The sequence below is a fragment of the Micromys minutus genome (assembly GCF_963924665.1).
Source record: "Micromys minutus genome assembly, chromosome: 8".
NCBI classification, from domain to species: domain Eukaryota; kingdom Metazoa; phylum Chordata; class Mammalia; order Rodentia; family Muridae; genus Micromys; species Micromys minutus.
Genome location: NC_137977.1, coordinates 23992417 through 24013473, shown reverse-complemented (window position 1 = coordinate 24013473; position 21057 = coordinate 23992417). Strand labels below are relative to the sequence as shown.

Below are 21057 nucleotides of genomic sequence, written 5' to 3'. Positions count from 1 at the left end.
TAGTACTATTTGAGATGCTGGTCTCAAACTAACCAGGCAGACAAGGACAACTCTGCATTCCAGATCCTCCTGTCTCTACAACCCAAATGCTATTATAGGCATGCACTTCTAGCTATTACATATTAATCTTTAAATAAAGCTCTCATTAGCCATCCTATTATATATATATATCTGCTTTTGTGAAAGAATTTGTGCCATGTTTGAGATTATCTAGCAAGGGAACAATAAAAATGGTTAATTTCCAATATTGTTCCATATAGAAGGAAAAATGTTAGAACTAGGGGCATCTGAATGGAAAAAGACTATTTTACCTTATACTTTTATTTTTATTTGTTTTTTAAGGTTATTTTAATATGGGGGCTCACTATGTAAGTCAGAACGGCCTTGAACTTGTTTGCTTCCCCAGTTTTCTTTTTTGAGATGTATTTAGTTTATGTGTATGAATACACTGTAGCTGTCTTCAGACACACCAGAAGAGGGCATCAGATCCCATTACAAATGGTCCTGAGGCACCATATGGTTGCTGGGAATTGAACTCATGACCTCTGGGAGAGCAGTCAGTACCTTCAACCACTGAGCCATCTCTCCAGCCCCTTGCCCCAGTCTTCTAAGTACTAAAATTATAGGTGGGCATCACCACCATACTTATGTGCTGGGGTTTCTTCCTTTCTTTTTTAAAAATACATTTTATGAATTCTGTGTGTGAGAGGGCATGCCAGGATCACAGCACTCATGGGGAGTCAAGGACAACTTGTGAGAGTTGGATATTCCTCCTTCACTACATGGGCCCCAGTAATCAAACTCAAACTCAAGTCCTCACCTAACAAGTTACTGATTCTACTTCTTTTTAAAATTATTTTGTGTGTATGTATGGGTGCTTTGTTTGCCTATGTCTGGTGCCTGCAGAGGCCACAAGGCATCAGATCCTTTAGAAATGGACCTACAGATGACTGTGAGTTGTCATGTAGGTGCTGGGAATCAAACCTGAGTTCTCTTAAAGAGCAGCCACGGCTCTTAACAACTAAAGCTGAAGCTCCAGTTATATACCATTTCTTTTATTTTTATTGGAGACAGGGTTTCTCTGTGTGGCCCTGGCTCTTCTAGAATTCACTCTGGAGACCAGGCTGGCCTTGAACACAGAGATCTGTTTGTCTCTGTCTCCCAAGTGCTGGGATTAAAGGTATATGCCACCACTGCCCGGCTTATACTATTTTTAAGAGACACCGTTTAGAACTGAGAATATGGCTTATCAGAAAGGGTTTATCATGCAAACCTGAGAGCTTGAGTAGCCAGCACTTGAGAGGCAGATACAGATTTCCAGGGCAAGCTGGCTAGCTAGAGTAGCAAATTGGTGAACTCAGATTCACCAAGGTAAGAGACCCTTATGTTAATAAAAAAAAGTAGAGAGTGGTTAAGGAAGACACACCCAACATCTACTTCTGGCCTACATATTCAGCCCCACACATATTCAAACATACACAATATGTACATAAAAAAAATTTTAAAGCTTAAAACATAATTACACAATTTTTATTTATTATGATTAGCTTTGAATACATGCTATAAAAATAAAAAATGCTTAGTTATATACACACAAAAAATGAATTGTGTATGTTTCTAAAGAAGAAAGGAAGGGAAGATCTCTGGCTTCCAATCATAGTGTTTTCTACAAGTAATAAAAATAAATAAACACCAAGCCTCTCTGTAATTTTAAAAACTAAAGATTATTTTGGGGGCTAAGGATGTAGCTCAGGGATAAAGCACTTACCTCACATACACAAGGCCCTGAATTTGATGATCCCCACACTACTAAAATTAGTAAAGATTATTTCTGCTTACTTGTGCTAGTTCATAATATCCTGCTGAACAAGCCAAACACAGCAGGCTTTCTCCTTCTTCTGTATGTTCATTTACACTTCTGCCTTCATCTAGCAATTTACGAACAGCATTCACATCTCCATCTGAACAAGCTTCTGCCAGACTGCGACTAAAATCAAAGATTACACGAAGTTAACTGATGCAAAAAGACTCATGATCCTATATGAAATTACATTAGATATTTAAGACATATAAAAAATTCACTTATAAATTAGCTTTACAGACTCAAAGGCAACTAACACAATCACTCTTAGGTTTTAGAGTCTATAACTAAAGTACGTTGTGTTTACTTATTGACATGGGTCTAATGTAGTCCTGAATGTCCCAAACTCTATATAATGCTGGGATTACAATAACATGATTATACTATACCAGCTAGGCACAAAGTGATTGAGGGCCAGCAAGATGGATGAGTGGGGAAAGGCAAATGCTGCCAAACCTGACAACGCAAGTTCCAACTGTCAACGGCCTTCGGTCTTTGTAACCAAAAGTTTATGAAATATGAATATTCTTTTTACAATACAATACATGGGGTTCTAAAAAGAATATCTGAGCAATAGTTTTACAGTAGTTTTTAAAAGACAGGATCTTTCTATGTAATCCTGGCTATTCCGGAACTCACTATGTTAGACCAGGCCAGCCTTGAACTTAGAGATTCACCTGCCTCAGCTTCCAAAGTACTACAATTAAAGGCATGTGCTACTGTGTCATCTTAGCAATTTAATTTAAGATTTTGAAAGTTTTACATAAGCTTAATTTGAAAGAAATATTTTATCCAAATCACCTTTAGATAACAGACTCATAGAACAGCAGCAGTGAAAATATGAGCACTAGCTCTGCAGTGGGTTCCTTAGCAGAGAAAACAATAAGCTCTTGGGGTGAGTCATTAGCTTTTTTCTTTTTAAAACCACTTATTTAATTATGTATAAACCTCTGCCACATTATCAGTATGTGGAGTTCAAAGGACAGCTCATATGAGTTTATTTTCTCCTTCAAACATGGGGTCCCTGGAACTAAACCCAAATTGTTAGACTTCACAGTAAGACCTTTTACCACTTGAGCCATCTTTCTGGGCCAGAGCTATTAATTTAAAATTCCAAACGTCAGCAAACGAGAGATAGTTCAGTGGTTAAGAGAACCTGCTGTTCATGCAGAGGAGCTGGGTTCAGTTCCCAGCACTTGAGTTCACAACTATCTGTAATTTCATTACAAAGGACCTGACACCCTTCTGACCTACAAGTACCAGGCATACAATATGATGCAAATATACACATGCAGCAAGTATTCTCACATGTAAAATAAAATATTTTTAATAGTGCTATTAGTATACATAAGATTACATTATTAGCCAGTTTATTTAGTTTCGTTTTTCAGCTTTCAGAGTTAAAAATGATTAAAAACGTAACTGATGTGGTACAAAGGGGCTGCTTTGTTTTCTGGTATGGGTTGAAGCTTAGTTTTTCTCAAAGCATTAACTCACAGTAATCATAATCTACAAATGAATCCAGAGTTCTTGTAATTGAAAGGTGACATCACATTTTTGGCTTTCCTATTTGTGTTAATAGACACTGCAGTAACAGACTATATAAAAGCCACCCATGGTGAGTCTAAGTAACTGGCATGTGCTGAGACAGCTATTGAGACAGCATCTCACTATTTGTCTCTGGCTGTCCTAGAACTTGTTATGTAGATCAGGCTGACTCTGAACTCAAGAGATCTACTCCTCTGCCTCCTGAATGAGCTGGATTAACTAATCTTTTGCAAAGATAATTTTTTGCCTTTGTAAAAAAAACAAAAAAAAAAAAAAAACCTGTCTTTTGAAGCATTAGGTGGACAAGCTTTTGAAGAATACTACCATACTGATTCACAAAATAAAAAAGAATTTTTAAACATGAGCCTATCAAGTCTTATCTTGGTTTAAAGAAAAAAAAAGAAGAAAGAAAACCCAATCACTATAAAATAACTGAATCCATTAATTAACTTTTTTTCCTTTCTTTTAAGATGGAATCTTATACTAAAGTCTAGGCAGTTCTCAGACTCACTATGTAGTCCTGGCTGGCCTTGAACTCATGTCAATCATCCCATTTCAGGTATGTCAGCATGCCTAACTTAAATCCATGAGTCTACCCATATTGTCTATTAAAATGCAGGTCTGTATCAATATATCTGGGTTTACAGTCCAAGTTTCTTCTTTCTTTTTTAAACTTAAAGATATTTTGAAACAGGCTCTCTCATACAGCTCAGGTGGAGTTCAAATTTATTATGTAGCCATGGCTGGCCTCAAACTGCCAATACCTTCACAATCTAAGTATCAGAGACATATGCCACCACACATGGCCTACAACTATACACTTCAAACAAACTTTAATGTGAAACTCACTCCACAGACAATATTTAAACAACCAGCAACTAGATTAGTGAGTACATAATCCATTCCACTTATGTCTACTTAAGTAGTCAGGTTAGATTCAACTGTAACCTTTAGAGCATGTAACTTATTTTGAAATAGAAATGAGGTCTTATTCAGTTTGGATTTCTCATATACTGTAATACTAAATACCCATAAAAATGTTTACTAGAAAATGAATACAAAGTCAGGTATGATGACTCACACTTAACAGCAGCACTCAAGGAAGCTGAGGCTCCTTGAACTCCTAAGAATTCAAAGGCTGCCTAGGTTACATAGTGAGATCCTATCTCAAAAATAAAACTAGTACCCAACATGGTGGCACACATCTTTAATCCCGGCACTCAGGAGGCAGAGACAAGTAGAACTCTATGAATTTGAGTCTAGTCTGGTCTATTTGGGATGTTCCAGAATATGTAAAGCATTCCAGACTAGCCAGGTGAGACCCTGTAAAACGACATAGTAAGACTCTGTCTCAGAAAACAAAACATACATTTCCTGGTCAATGCAGAATTTTGGGGGAGCTGGGAGGGGGTGCACATGTAGTAAGCATACATGTATGCAAACATGGTGGCACACACCTTTAACTCCAGCACTTGGCATTTGTGAAGCAGAGGCAGATAGAGCTCTGAATTTGAGGTTACCCCAGTTTATGGTGAGTTCCAGGACAGCCAGGGCTATGTAGACTGTCTCAAAAACCCAAAACCAAAGCAACAAAAGAATAAATAAATACATATATCTTTTTTTATATTTGTTTAGTATGTATAAATTCATATATCCACTTTAGCATCCTTTCAAATAACCAGTCAGCTTATATTTTTCAAGAAAACATTTAATACTACCAAAATATTGTATACATACGTATCCACTTGTCCTGTACTGTGTGTGTTCTCTGCTCTCATCCGTGTCAGCGCAGCAGCAGCTTCATCCAGTGCACAGCTAACTGAGGATGTCAGTCTCCGGAGTACTTCAGGATCTGCAAAAGCTTTACCATCAGCAGTTGACAATTTGCCTATTCCTTAGTCAATAAGGTAGTGCAGGGAAAGAAAAAGCAAAAAATTGAAGATTGAAATTATGTTTTAAACATATATGCCAAAGAAACAACATAGCGTCCATGTGTTTCATATATGAAACTGACAGAAGATGAGTAAGTTTGATCATTTTAGTTCTACCACTAATATCAAAGGCATGGCAGAACCACCAATGTTTTAGGACATTTAAAACATTCCATCTTTAGAACATACATATTAATTTTCCTATACCTAATTCTGAATTTGATTTAATATAACCCTCATTGTACCAAATGAATACTATTTCATTTAAAAAACTGCCATATCAATAAAACCTATAGTACAGGACCCTTGCCCATTCTATTTTGAGTAGCAATGGAGAGACTATAATTTATAATAAAAATGCAATGTTTTTTTCCTCCTTTTATTTAAATATCCACTTAATATTTTTTTGGGGTAAAGTTTTTAAGTTGAGTCTATAAGACTCAAAGTAAAAAGCAAAATATCTAACACCCAATGAATTTTTGTAATTGTATAAACAAGCTCTATAATTTTCTTTTTGTATCTTTTTATTTGTCTATAATAGGTGAAATACAAATTTTCCTTTGATATGAAATATATTAAAAGGCTATGAACCATCTTTCTGAATCTTAACACCATCGTTTGAGGTTTCGGTTTTCAATATTATTATTTTGTATGTACGTTTCATGTATGTATATGAGAATATAGTGTTATGCAGTATATGCACATGTGTGTAGGTGTACATGCTTCGTGTAGCACACAGGAGGACATCACATGTCTTCATCAAACTCTACCTTAGTCCTTCTAAACTCAAGTCTCTCAGTAAACCAGGAACTAGACTGATGGCCAGCAAGCCCCAAGGGTTCTCCTATCTGCTTCCCCCAGAGCACTGGGTCACTGGCATGCATATGATGTACATGCAGATAGGACACTCATATACATAAAATAAATAAATAAATAAATCTTTAAAAACAAAACAAAAACAGTATGTGTCATAAATACGTAAATGAGATGGCTCATCAAGTAAAAGTGCTGCCAGGCCTGATGACCCGAATTTAACCTCAGTGTCACATAAGGAGAAAACTAACTCTTGAGAGTTATCCTTTGACTTCCAAGCTCATGATGTGGCACAAACACCCACACACGTCTATGCACAAGTAAAAAAACCAAACATAATAAAAATTAAATAAATAATAAATTTATTTATCTTTATTTATTTCTTTAAAAAAATTTTTTTTAGCCAATAAGTAGCCAAGGTTGGCCTTCAACTCCTGATGCTTTCACCTTAGCCTCCTAGGGTCTGGAAGCACAGGAATGAGCCCCCATACCTACCCACACATATTCTCAAGGAAAAAAGGAAGTGACAAATTTTCACTTTACAGGCCAGGGTGGCCACAGATGTGCAGTAATCGTTCTTCTGCCTTAGCTTCCTGAGTGACAGAATTTAAACATGTACCCCAACAACTGGCTAGACTTCCTTATTTTGTTTTTGTGAGACAAAGTCTTGCTATGGAGGCTAAACTAGTCTGATTTAAGGTAATCCTTAAATCCCCGGTGATAGAATCATAGGCTTGTGCTACTACACCCTGCTCTAGACTTCTGAATTTTAGAGAAGAGAAATACTTTAATTATATTGCAATGGAAAATTTGTACAGTAAATAATGTGTAGAGTGTACATTATAAAATAATGAGTATAATTGTACATGTGCTTTCTTTTTCAAAACTGTCTACAATTTGTAACTTATATGTTCTATTTGCCTTACCTTCCCTTACACATGTATAAAACACCCAGTGAGAAAATATGTTTATCACATATTTAGATCAGTTTTCTGTGTGTACAGGTACTTTAGTTTTATGTCTGTGAGCCACCATGTGAATGCTGGGTACTGAACCTAGGTCCTCTGAAAGAACAACCAGTGCTCTTAATTGCTGAACATCTCTCCAGCCCCTGAATCAGTTTTTGAGACAGAGTCTCATACTATAACTCCAGCTGGCTTGGAAATCACTATGTAGTCCAGGTTCTCTAGGCAACAATGCCTCAGCTTGTATAGGGCTAGTATTATAGGTATGAGGTACTACATTAGGCCCAAAGTTTTTGTTTTTGTTTTTGCTGATTTTTTTTTTTGTTTGTTTTTTTCAAAACTAGTAGCTTGGCACACCTTGCTATATTTTAAGTTTGTGTTCATTTAAAATAAAAATAGCTATTTATAATTAAGGTAAATACCTATTAAAATGAATAAGTAAACAACATTATAGTTCCCTGAATCAGTTCAAATACAATAAAACTTTGATAAACTACAATTAACTGCTATGTTTTTATGCCCTGGATATTTTTCTCAATAACTAGATATCTTTACTACCTTAAAATTTTTCAGCCAAAAATTATTCATTGCATTCAACCAAGAAATTTTAAAATATAGAATGTGAACTTTTTTAGGAAATAAAAATTTTAAAAAATCATATTGTAAATTTGGGGTGTTAAATATTTTTTTAAAAGATGTATTTATTTATTACATAAGTACACTGTAGCTGTCTTCATACACACTTCATACAGCTGTAATGGCATCAGATCCCATTACAGATAGTTATGAGCCACAATATGGTTGCTGGGATTTGAACTCATGTCCTTTGGAAGAGCAGTCAGTGCTCTTAACCACTGAGCCATCTCTCCAGCCCATTAAATATGTCTGTGTTAACCTTGTATGACATCTTAGAGAGATCTATACAATTTATTGTCATTATTTTGAGACAGGGTCTCTTCATGTAAACCAAGCTGGTCCTACAGAGGTCCACTTGCCTCTGCTTCTGCTAGAATTAAAGGTGTGTGCTATCATTTCTGGTGAGATCTACTTTTAAAGAGAAAATAACAGAGTACCTGCTGCTTCTAGCAATGCTTCCAGTCTTGCTTGGGTCTCTGGATCCACTGTACGCAAATCTGCTCCTTCTGCTGTACTTGATAAGAATATCTCTGACGTTTTAAGGACTGGGTTATCCAAATCTTCTTGGTCCAAAATAAATGATTCAACCTGTTTATGAATTAAAGGTGGGCTAATGATAAAGCTAATGCCAATGATTACAATAACTATAAGTCAGTATTATTTGAAATTTAAATATAACCAGATAATTGTATGAACATAAATTATGAAAGTAGAACTCTGAGGGAGTACTCTGTTAATCTTCAAGCACGATGACAGGTATAACAGACACATCAAGTATGTTTTTTGGAGAGCACTGTCTCTTTATGTTCTTAGTACATATGTATATGCACATAACCTTTTAGAAAGTTGTACATATACCTAGATAGCAAAGCGCATACATCTAGGCCTCCTAGTTTAAACCAGCAATCCTAGCTGCCTCAGCCATTAAGCCATCTTTCCAGCCATTGACTAATATTAATATTTAGGTCTATTCTTTTCCTATCTATTGTTCTGGTTCCTATCTGTCCCAGATGGCCTGTGATTAAAGTCAATGAGAAACTACAACAGCCTGATCCAAGCAGGATGGCAAAGAACACAGAACCATCAGGAATGAAGGTATGGGTCACTCCTCTAAAAAAAGATCGAAGACCTGATGAGGTGCTTGCAGAGGGTGGAAGAAATACAGAATGGGTAGTAGAGGAAAGCAATTATAAATACCAGCAAGGCCACGTAACCAGCTGCAGAAACGAGGATTATAAAGTAATATGAATGCTTCTGTTTTATTTTGTTAAGAACACATTTGTAACATCAATTGGTATTTGAGATATTAAAAGAATGTTCCCAAGGGACATTGCCCCACTGTAATTTGCAAATGCATTTGCAATTGACCAGGAAGTTATATCTTGTTAGGTGTATTTATGACTTTGCCATTGTTTCATGTGGACATGAGATATTATTTGTGTCAAGTTGTCAAGGGGTAGATTGTAGTGGCTATTCCTGGTTGTCAACTTGACTATATCTGGAATGAACCACAATCCAGAATTGGAAGGCTCACCTGTGATCCTGATTTTGAGACACAGAGGTTATGAATCTTAGGATGCTAAGAAGATCTCTTGAGTTCAAGGTCATCTGGGACAAGGCAAGTCCCAGATCCAGGTGTGGTACACACCTTTAATCTGGGACACACCTTCTTTTGGAGATCTATATAAAGACATTGGAGGAAGAAAAGTTCTCTCTCTTTGCCTGCCTGCCTTGTGGGACTGAGACTTCCATTCACAGCTGCTGCCGACCATTGTTGGAGAGTTGGACTACAGACTGTAAGTCACCAACAAATTTTCTTACTATATAGAGACTACCCATAAGTTCTATGACTCTAGAGAACTCTGGCTAATATACCATCTCATAAAAGTGTAAAAAAAAAAATTGAATCTAAACTCTTAATTAGGCCAGGCAGTGGTGGCACATGACTTTAATCTTAGCACTTGGGAGGCAGAGGCAGGCTGATCTCTGGTCTACAGAGCAAGTTCCAGGACAACCAGAGCTACACACAGAAACCCTGTCTTGGGAAAAAAATAAATAAATCAAAAGAGGAGGAGGGAGGGGGAAGAAGAGGAGGACGAAGAGGGAAATAGAGAAACAGAAAAAGAGACAGAGATTGATCATAGATTGATATAGGAAGATCATGATGGTTGAGGCTAGCCAGCTATATAACACAACCTAGTCTTAACAAAGGTTATGGAATGGTGTGTTCCTGTAGTTTCAGCTACTTGGGAGGCTGACACAGAATGATCAAGGAGGCTACAGACTGAAGACTAGCTGGAGCAAACTAGCAAGACCTCATCTCAAATAAGCAAACCAATAGTAGCTTTAAACATAGGCTTATCACTCCTCAGCCTGCTGGCTAAGATCAGATGCATAGCTGGGCCTTATGCATGCCTTTAATCCCAGTATCCAGAGGCAAAGGCCGGTATGTCTCTAATTCAAGGCCAGCATGGATTCAAATTCCAAGACAGATAAGAGCTTTGCAGAGACTCTGTGTCAGCACCACCCATTCCCAAAAAAGATAAGGACCTAAACAAATTTTAAAACACAAAGGTTTGATTTCAAATCTTGACTCTTGCTGGATCTGAAAATAACGTCTATAATCCTAGCCCAAAACCAAGGAAGGAGATGCCAAGTTCAGACTATGCTGTGATATAGAAATCCTGCCTCCAAAGTGAAGAAAAAAGATAGAAACCTACCTCTATTGTTAACTGAATATAACTGTATTTTTTATATTGTATGCATATTGGGAATCATATAATTTATTTGATACAAAATTTATTTTTAGAATATATAAACAAAACTTTTAGTTCAGTGGACAATGAGCACTCAACATTTTAGTTATTGTTTTGATTCTAGAAGCCATAGCAGTAAAAACATATATACCAGGACATACAATAATTGTTTGATGTTCAGAACTACAGCAATTTGGTATGACTCAAATATAAAAAGCAAACAGACAGAGGTCAGTGAGGTTTAGCAAAATTCTAAATCTTATATGCTATGACAATTTTTTTTTGGGGGGGGAGGCTGCTTTATAGCCCAGGCTAGCAACAATCCTATTATCTCAGCCTTCCAAAGTTCCAGGACAATAAAATGTAAGCCAGCTGAATATGACTTTGGTAGGATTTTTTTCTCTGATAGCAGAGTGAAGATTAGAGGCAGACAGACAGCAACAGCATAGATGAAAGTGGGGGAAACTGGGGTAGACAAAAGAAATCATTTCAGATTTAGAATCAGAGAACTTAAGATATTTACAGAAAAGAAGCAATAGTTAGTTGGAAGGTCTAGTAAAATAATCTGGGAATGGTAGCACATGCACAAGGTATTAAGGTATTAGATCTGAGGCTCGCCTGGGCTACCTAGGGAGTACCGGGCCAGTCAAAGGTCTATCCAGAAGAAAACTTAGATTAGAGAAATGAAGGTTATCGGGCTGCTGGTGTAGCTCAATGTTAAAAATAGTCAAGTCAATGCTACACACTAATCAACAGGCCAAGGATACCCAGCAAGATCCTGTCCCCCCAGATAAAAATTATTTAAGAGAAGAGGGAAGCCACATGAATGTCTTAAAGGAGAATTTTCTTAGAAGGACCTGAAAATGGCAAAGGCCTAGAAGTAGAACATGCTGATAGAGTATATAAGACATAATTAGGCTAGGGAGTGGCTCAGCAGACAAAAGGGCTTAACTGCACTTGGCTGTGAAAGTCTGCCAGTTAGGGTTCAATTCCCTGAATCCAAGTGAAACTCCAGACATGATTAGAAGGCATACTGAGGAGCTCATTGGACAGCAACCCTGCAGCAGCAGAAACAAGAGATCCTGTCATGACAAGGTAGAAAGTGAGAGCTCACTCCCCAAAGTTGTCCTCTGACCTCCATACAAGCCATGGCATGCAACTGCCAACACACACTAAATAACTAAATAAATATATTAGAGTTTATAAGATAAAGAAGTTGGGAGTTTTGTTAAATAAAACATGAGCACAAGAATCCATTATGATCGAATAGGAATGCTTTTATTTTAAATTATTATTACCCTTGTAAACCCACCTTTTATGGCTCAAGCATGACCTCAAGTAAAGACTCATACACTAACTTTATATAAGGACATCCAATTAATTCACACCAAGAGCTTATGCATTGAATTTGGTATCCTGAACTGTCATAGAGCCAAAACAAAATTAAATATAATTAGGTAATTCAATTGCAGCATGCCTGGGACATGCAATAATTAATACTGAAAGGAGTTTAAAAGACATGTAAAATTTTCTCATTCCTTGACATGTTCATATTACTAAAAAAAGAAGAAAAAAAACTGGTATCTTTAAGTGCAGGAAACATTTTTTCCCCATCATCTAAAGCCTAGCTTAACAAATAGATTCTAAATAAGCCTATTCCAAAATATCAATCAGGCTAGGTCTGGTGGTATAATCCTGTAATCCCAGCTACACAGGAGGTTGAGGCAAGAAGTTCAAAGCCTGATAGAACTGAGTTCAAGGCCAGCAATTTACTGAAACTTTGTTTCAAAAACAAAAAGTAAAGAGGGTCAGAATCCTTAGCACCACAAAGAAAAAAGATAAAAAGCTAGAGTTGGGCATCATTTTTCATGCCTATAATCCCAATACCTGGAAAATTAAAGCAGGATTACTATAAATCACAGGGCAGCCTGGGCTACACATAGTGAGCTATAAAACAGCTTGGATTACATTACAATATGAGATCATATCTTTAAAAAAAATGATTGGGTATATAATGACTCAGCTACAGTGCACTCTCCTGGGATGTTCAAACCCTGGGCTTAATCCTCAGCATGGATGAATAAATGAATGGATGAACAATCAACCAACCAGAATTCATCTTTAAAATAATTTTTTCTTGCTATTTTGTGTGCACGTGTTCCACAGTATGCATATGCAGGTCAGAAGACAATATGCAGATCAGTTCTCTCTTTCCACTATATAGGTTCCAGGGGTTGATCTTAAGTCATTGGGTTTGGTAGCAAGCATTTTATCAGAATTCTTAAATAATTTACTAAGGATGAAAACCTCTGAATGGCCTTTTCTGTTTTCTTTTTGCAAGTGCTGGGGATAGATCCTTGGGTCTTGCACAGGATAGAAAAGTACTCTATCATTAAGCTACAATCACCAATTCTTGTTTTGTTTTAGTTTGAGATAAGGTTTTGTGTAATTCAGTATGAAGCTAAGAACAACCCTGAATTTCTGATCCTTCTACTTCTACCCCTATGTGCACCAAGATTACAGGTGCATACCACAAAGTCTAGTTTATGGAGATAAACCCAGGGATCCATCCACACTGAATTATAGCACTCTACCAAATGAGCTATACCCTCTGCTGCTATATGAAGCGGGAAAATGAGGTGGACGACAGAGGACAATCTTGAATGCTCTTCCCACTCAGTCAGCATCAGACACCTTGTTTTTTTGAGACAAGGTCTCTCTCACTGAGTGAGGCCCAAGAATATAATTAAGTTAGATTAGGCTAGGCTAGCTAGTTCTACTCATTAAACAGTTTCTTCTGTAAAAATTGAGTAAACAGGACTAGAGAGATGACTTAGTGGTTAAGCACACATACTACTCTTATAGAGGACCAGAATCCTATGCCCATCACCCACCTCTAACTCCAGCTCCATCAGAATTTGATGCCTCTGGCTTCCACTGCTATTAAGCACTCAACACACAAGACTCCACACATCGCTCCACACAGACATATAATTAGAATGAAACACAGGATCTAAGAGATTTGTCCACCTATGTTCACAGCAGCATTATTTACAATTACCAAAAGCTGAGCATGGTGGCACATCTCTATAATTCTATTCCAAAGGCTGAAAGAGTATGATCAAAAGTTCAAAGTCAGGTATGCTGACTTTAATCCCAGCACTGGGGAGGCAAGAGAGGAGGGACTCCCTTTCTCCAAGACTAGAGTGAGTGATTATTTCAAGATCATCCTAAGCTACATAGCCAGTTTGGGGCCAGCTTCCGCTCTATAAAATCTCACCTCAAAACACAAGAGAAAGGAAGATAAAACTGAAGGTACAAGAAAAAAATGGATAGACACCTGTAATCCCATCACTTAGGAACTAAAAGCACAAAGATCCTGATTTCTAGACCATGACTGTGTCTCAAAGGTGGGGGAGGGATACAAGTAAGGGGGGGACACAACAAAGATGGTTCTGCAGATAAAAGCACCATCACAAAAACTTAACAACCTGCATTGGATATCCAGATCCTCAAGTGGAAGGAGACAACCAACTTCCAAAAGTCGTCCTAACCTTCACATTCTGGCAATGAATGGGTCATGTTCCTCCATGCTCACCTCTCTCTCATACACACAATTTTTGTAAGGAACATTAAAAATGAAAAAAGGAGTTCATTACTTTTCCTTTATTAAATTTATGATTAAAGATGTTTAAAGATGCATTATAACACTAACAAAAACCCTTAAAAACAAAACCCTCATTCTTCAAGTTTCACAATGCCTTTTTCCACTCCCACTAACCAATTCCACATTGCTCTAAATTCATAACTCATAATCACAATCAATTTATATATTATCTTACTGCTTTACAGAATGATACTGTCCAAGATTGATACTGAAGTATTTAACAGTTATAGTAGTAATAGCGCATGGCCTCTTGTGTTTAACGTTTCTAATGTCTCCGAAGTTTACACATTATATTTCCTATTTTATCACTGATACTTATATAATAAAACCCTTTCTATTTTATTTCCCATAACAATTGTTGTATTTTTACTTTCATGCAAACTATGTAAACTTTTTGAAACTATTTTAAGTGAAAGTTCTTTTAACTGATAAATTTACTTAGAAAATTTAAAACATTTCTGACTAGTTTTACATTAAACTTTTTAGTACCTTCCTTCTATTTCTCTCTTGTTATATATAAGCCCTGGGATGCTATTAAAAGCAGTGAGTCACCTTGTTTACCCAAAGTTTGCATACAGAGTATTCATGACAAAATTGTACTCTGACAAGAGTTACCTCTAAACCAAGCAAGAGCAACTTTGTTCCTGTGAAGCATCATATGAATGTCTGAAGAACTTGAGTCTCAGGTAGTTTCCACTGGTATCTAGTGGATAGATACAGATGCTAAAAATGCATAGGGAAACCCTCACAACAAAGAATTATCTGGCCCAACATGTCAGTATGCTAATAAAAACCCTGCTCTGTAACAAATAACTCATAAAGGAAATTAGCTCTATTGCCACTGGAAGAAAAAAACTCAACTCTATATGGTCTGTACTTCTGACTCTACCTCTCCAGCCTGTGCTTTTGAATCCAAAAGTAATTTTCAGAGAGAAGAAAAAAATCCCTACAAAGTTTCTGCTTTGAATTTTTAGAGCCATAGTCAGTATCTTCGTACTTTTACATAATTGTCAAAACTATCAATATAATATAAATTTTTTGAAAAAAAAATTTTGACTACCTTGAAGGATGAGAGTTGAAAGGCTAGAAGGACTTTACTTTTTACATGTTCTTTATGAGACTGTTTAGTTTTATAATAATTTTAACCTTTTTTTCCTCCTGTAATGGAGATTGAACCCAGAGATGCATGTGTATTAGGTAAGAATTCCACCCTATTGTGAGTTATACCCTAAGTCCCATAACTTTGTAGTATACAGTTCCACTCTGTAGCCCTGGCTAGCCTGAAACTCAATGTTCAATATATAGACCAGGCTGATTTTAATTCAGAAATCTGTCTGCCTGGGATTAAAGGTATATGTGTGTACAACTGCACCCAGCATTTTAAAAGTTGTCACGGCACACTCTTACAATAGAAATTTTTAAAATCACTGATTTTCTTTAGGAATTTTTTCTTTCAATCTGCTAAAAAGGAAGAGGTTTCACTCAAATTCACATTTAGAAATTGATTTGTAACTGGTTTGTAGTGGCTGTGGCAGAGGCAGAGATGGGTCTCAAAACAAACAAACAAAAAAATGGCTTGTACACTGGAAAGGTGATTCCATGGTTAGGAAGAATCACTGTTCTTCCAGAGGATCTGGGTTTACTTCCCATAATCCACATGGTGTCTCACAACTATCTTGTTTACTCCCGTCCCAAGGAGATCTGATGCCCTCACCTGGCCTCTGTGAGTACTGCACACGAATACCTACAAACCAAACCATTCATAAAATAAATAAAAAAAAGAAAACTGGCTTGTAAGGAGAGATAGATGGCTCAGTGGTTAAGAACATGGAATACTTTTAAGGCTCTATTCCAGCACCCACACCAGTGCTTAGAATTGTCTTCCAGTTCTAGAGATTCTGACAAACATACAGATGGCATAAAGACACACATATAAAAATAAATTGTAAAAAATTAATTTAAGTTGATATATATGATTTGGTTTTTTTTAGACAGGTTCTCATGTGAGTCAGGCTGGCCCTGCTATGTATGAAACTGAGGCTGGCCTTTAACTCCTGACTCATTCTAACTCATTGGATTATAGTTGTGTACTAGCTTGAAGACATTTTTAACCTGACCTCTATTATCAAATGCAAATTCTGACTCCTCTAGGACTTATATGAATAAGAGACTCAATAGCCCTGAAGAAATACAAGGCAATCCGCCTGCTTAAAATTATATGCAATAATTGGATTTGTTAGCATCAGCCTATTAACACTGAGGTTGAAGGAGAAGTATCCAAAAGTTTGAAGATGGATCTTTATTCAGTTCAGAATAGCCAGGGCTTTACAGTGAGCCTGTCTCAACAACAAAGTTTAATTCTTCCCTGAACTAAAGCTTAGCCTGAGCATTTTATTAAGGCCCTATCTGAAATTTTACAAAGTAAAGAGACATGAGCAGAGTAAACTGGCAAACACAAGGCCTTGGGTTTAATCCCCAGAACCACTAAACAAATAACCAAATAACAAATTCCCTTAAATAAAATTAAAAAAAAAAAAAAAACCTAAGTTTGGGTTTTTTTGTTTGTTTTAATGTATGGAGGCTGGTGAGATGGTTCAAACCCAACCACCTCAGTTCAAACCCCAGAACTCTAGAGAGAACAAATTCCACAAGTTGTCCTATGACATCTAAAAGAATGCTACCACACACACACATGCATTTGTGCATGCACACAATAATACTAAATAAAACAGAAAAAAATATACTAGTAGTAACAGTCCTAAATTCCCTCCTCAAACTATGGGATCTTTTAACTTAACCAGCAAGAGACATTACTGGATTTTTTATTTCTCATTTCTTACCTTTTCCTGCCCCACATGGGAAAGAAGATAATCTCCATTCCCAAACTATTTAACAGCTAACTCATAACAACTAATTCATTGTCTGGTTCTAAAATAATTTGGGAAATATAAAATGAGAATTTTATTATTATTCAAATACTTCACAAGTAGGTATTTTTTTCTAAGTATTCTGTTATCCCTTCCAAAATATTAGGAAAAAACAATTCATAAAAAAATAAAACAAAAGGTAAATAATTTAGACAAAATAATTCACTTCATTCACAAAGACAGACTATATACCCTACTGCACTTACTGCTGCTGTGAGATATTTCAGGAATTTCTTTTCTGAAAGGAAAAAACCACAAAAAAAAAAAAAAAAAAAAAAAAAAAAAAAAAAAAAAAAAAAAAAAACTTCTCCACAGGTTAAGAATCTACATGTACACCACAAATGCTACTCACCCTCCCCAAAAGTCCCTCTGGCTCACAGATTTGCATTCCAAACCCAAAGTTTTGTTGTTGTTGTTGTTTGTTTTATTTTGGGGAGATGTTTTAGAAAAAGAAAGGCCAGCCAGCCAAACGTAGTGATGGCTCAGACAAAATACTGCCTAGCACTCCCTACAAAGTATAATCCTGTCCAAAGGGGGGAGGGGATCTAAATATACTCTCAGTACCTAAATTCATTCTTAGCACAGAATGTATAAGTAAACAGGGGAATAAGAATAGGTGTTCTGAGGTTGGAGAGGCTTAGGGTTAAGAGCACTAACTTCTTCCAAAGGTTCTCCCAGTTCAAATCCCAGCATCCACATGGTGGCTCACAGCTGTAACCCCAGTTTTAGAGGGCATGACACCCTTTTCTGGAATCCATGGGAACCAGGCACTGAAGCAGTGTGCACACATGTAGGCAAAACACCATTACATATAAAACCAAAAATGGTGTTTAAAGTATCAAGCTGGGCATGGTGGCAAATGCATTCAATCCTGGTAATTGGAAGGCAGAAACAGGCTGACCTGAGTTCAAGGCCAATCTTGACTACAAAGGCAGTTGCAGGATAGCCAGGGTATATATTAAGACCCTGTCTCAAAACTAGTATGAAAATATATAGATTGTACCCATAGCTTTAATACAGTGTATGTGACAAACACTAAGACAAGAATTTGACTTTGAAGTTCACTAACACTTTTATCTGTGAAGAAATTTAAACACTACTCATATAAAAGCAAATCAGTAACCTCTAATTCATGCCAATTATGTCAAAGTGACCCCCAAAAAAATCAAGGAGTCCCATAACATTTAGAATAAAGCCAGCCTTTTCAGATTCTCCCTTACAAGTTACAAAGAAATCAATCTTTAGAATCTAAAGTTAGCAGGCACTTTCTTTCCTAGCCAAACATCCATGTGCTCTGAATTCAGCTCTCATCATTTCACTGAAAGGATAAAAACCTTCCACAAAGGAAAAATCAAGGGAGCTACAAGCTCTCCCTACAACTGACTGCCCAAATAAAGTTTTTCTCTCATCTTGACCCAAAATTTATTTTCTTACACGGAAATTAAAAAATACAGATGGATAACATACACATCTTTTTTTCCCCATTTTTTATAAAATGTTGAATCCAAAAAACCTCCTGTTCAAACCTAGAAAAAACAGTGCTGTGACTGTACTTTGCAATAATTTCTTCTTATTCCTCTCAAATGCACAAGCCAGGTACACAGAAATTCCTGTACTTTAACACCAGGACCAGAGGTTAAAGTTACAAGGGATGAACCAGACATGCTAGGACCAATGTAGAAGAAAGTTAGCTAGGCAGAGTGGTGCACACCTGTAATCCAGCATTAAGGAGATACAGGCAGAAGAATCACAGAAAATTTCAGCCACCCTGGTCTACACAGCAACTCACAGACTAAATTTCAACAATTAAAAGTCAACAAATCGCAGCCAAATTAAAAAGAGCACTTAATTCTGAGCATATTACAGGTTCAGTCCAGAGCAGTGGAGCGAGTGAGATGCTGTTGCACGGCTGGAGCAGAACAATGCCTATATCAAAGGAATTTGTTTCTTCAAGCTCTTCAGGCAGTGATTCTGACAACGAAGTTGAAAAAACAGTTAAAGAGGAAAAAGCAGGTTGTTTCAGAGAAACCTGTGAAGAAGCAAAAGCCTAACGAGACTTCTAGAGCTCTGGCATCCTCCAAGCAGAGCAGCAGCAACAGCAAGGATGATAACATGTTCCAGATTGGAAAGATGAGATATGTCAGTGTTCGGGACTTTAAAGGAAAAATTCTAATTGATATTAGAGAATATTGGATGGACTCAAAGAAATAAAACCAGGGAGAAAAAGGTATTTCTTTAAACATGGAACAGCCAGCTGAAGAAACAGACCTCCAACATAGATGATGCAGTAAGAAAACTGTAATATCTGAGCCATAGCAAACCTGTACTGTTGTAGTTGTTTTAATCTGTCTTTTAACATTGACTTTTGTTTGTTTTCTAAAAGTTGTTTTCCAAGCTGTTGTATATTTGGATTGCAGAGCAATTTGTAAGACAAATACTTTTATTTTTAAATGTGCATTATTATTATGTTCTAAGTGAAAAAAAAAACACAGGTTCAGTTTTCTGTCCTGACCACTGTCAAAGAAAATAATATAATAGTCAACTTGTAAATGCAAATGTATGTGTGCAAATATCTACAAACTGTATGTGTCAACTTTTCTTCAAGAGACTAAACGTGCACACAGTAATACACACGTGCTAAAAGAAATGCAAGAGCTCAACGCATTTTCTTCACAAGAAAAAAGGAGTCTGTGCACATGCCTCATCTTCTGGGAGGCTAAAAACCTCAGCGTTCAACTATCCAGTTACTCCGAAGCTCAAAGATGTCTTGGAACTTCCTTTTCCTGTCTAACTTCATAAAACGTCCAAGAGCCGATCACGTGATTTTTTTTCCCGGAGTAAAAGCTGAGAACTTAATACTCACCTGCTTCAAACTAAAGAGAAAATAAGAACTGCTCTACGTAAATACACAGACAGGCAAGGCCACACTTAAGGCAGAGGCGAACAGCAGACAGGCTTTTTGAGCTAGCTGTGTCCGCCAGTTTTCTCAGGCTCCCTCAGTACCAAGGGCAGGGACTTTGGCTAACAAGACCCCGCCCTCCCCCATCTCCAACATGGGGTGGGCGGGAGGTAGCCTGCCGAGTCTGGGTTCCCGCGCGAAGCTCGCAGACCAAAGAACTCCCTATTGTGGGTCTACAGACGGGGACGGGAACCCGTCCCGCTCCTGACGCACGCCGAAGAGCAAGCCGAGCGCTCACTAGGCCCGCACCGCTGCCACCGTCGCCTTGCAGGCGACTGCTGTCAGAACACTGCACCCGGGAAGCGGGAGGGTGAACTAGCCGGGTGCTGGTCCAAAGATTTCACGTCTCACGCAACGTTAGAGACAAGGGTCCTGGAGCTATACCTCGGACACCTCGTCCTCGTCGCTTCCAGAGGCACCACCTCCGCCGCCCGTCCTCAGCACGGCTGCCGCCAACTTGAAATCCAGCGCTGCATCCCCTCCGCCCGCGCTGCCGCCGCCACCGACTCCCGGCGTGGGCCCAGCCTCCCCAAAGAGCCTCACGGTGCGGATTCCCAGCCCGACCCCTCCCGGCGGAGGCGGCTCCGAGGCCCCAGCTGGGGCGGATCGCGGAGCTATGGAGTCCAAATCCTCCTCAAAGGAGGTGCCGCCGCCCCCGCTGTCTGTCAGCATGGTTCTCACGCGGAACCGGAGACGCCGCCGAATCGCTAGCGGCCACCGCCGCGGCTAATCCCGGGAAAGCAAAGAGCAGCAGGAGGAAGAAGCGTCTCTTCCCCCCGTCCCAGCAGCGCCACTAACTTCTCACTGCCTAACCTGCTGCCTCCCGCCCCTTAGACTCATCACTGGTTGCGAATACTAGGCGCCTGCAAATCATTGGCCACAGAGATCTGTCGCTCACGCTCACCGTCACGCGCTGTTAGCTGGCTCGCAGCCCCCAAGCTGCGTTGACCCGCATAGGCCTAGGCGGTTGTGAACACCCGCCTTCTACTTCTCC

The 21057-nt window shown here is 38.0% G+C and overlaps 1 protein-coding gene and 1 pseudogene across 15 annotated transcripts in view; one reads left to right on the top strand and one right to left on the bottom strand.

The window, feature by feature from the left end:
• Positions 1–20735, bottom strand: part of LOC308423582 (ankyrin repeat and KH domain-containing protein 1) — a gene marked incomplete at its 5' end in the record, with an annotated part of 94859 nt that extends 74124 nt beyond the window's left edge. For 13 of the 14 annotated variants that reach the window (XM_080920337.1, XM_080920348.1, XM_080920344.1 and 10 more), the window contains 4 exons: positions 1840–1987; positions 5147–5303; positions 8192–8342; positions 20448–20735. In XM_080920337.1, coding sequence (XP_080776463.1) covers positions 1840–1987; positions 5147–5303; positions 8192–8342; positions 20448–20735 — 744 coding nt within the window. The remainder of the gene's footprint in view (positions 1–1839; positions 1988–5146; positions 5304–8191; positions 8343–20447) is intronic. The other variant, XM_080920345.1, reaches the window with a different exon arrangement.
• Positions 19027–19406, top strand: LOC308423146 (activated RNA polymerase II transcriptional coactivator p15-like; annotated as a pseudogene). The gene has a single exon. The product of its transcript is annotated as an activated RNA polymerase II transcriptional coactivator p15-like (transcript).
• Positions 20736–21057: the final 322 nt, after the last annotated feature.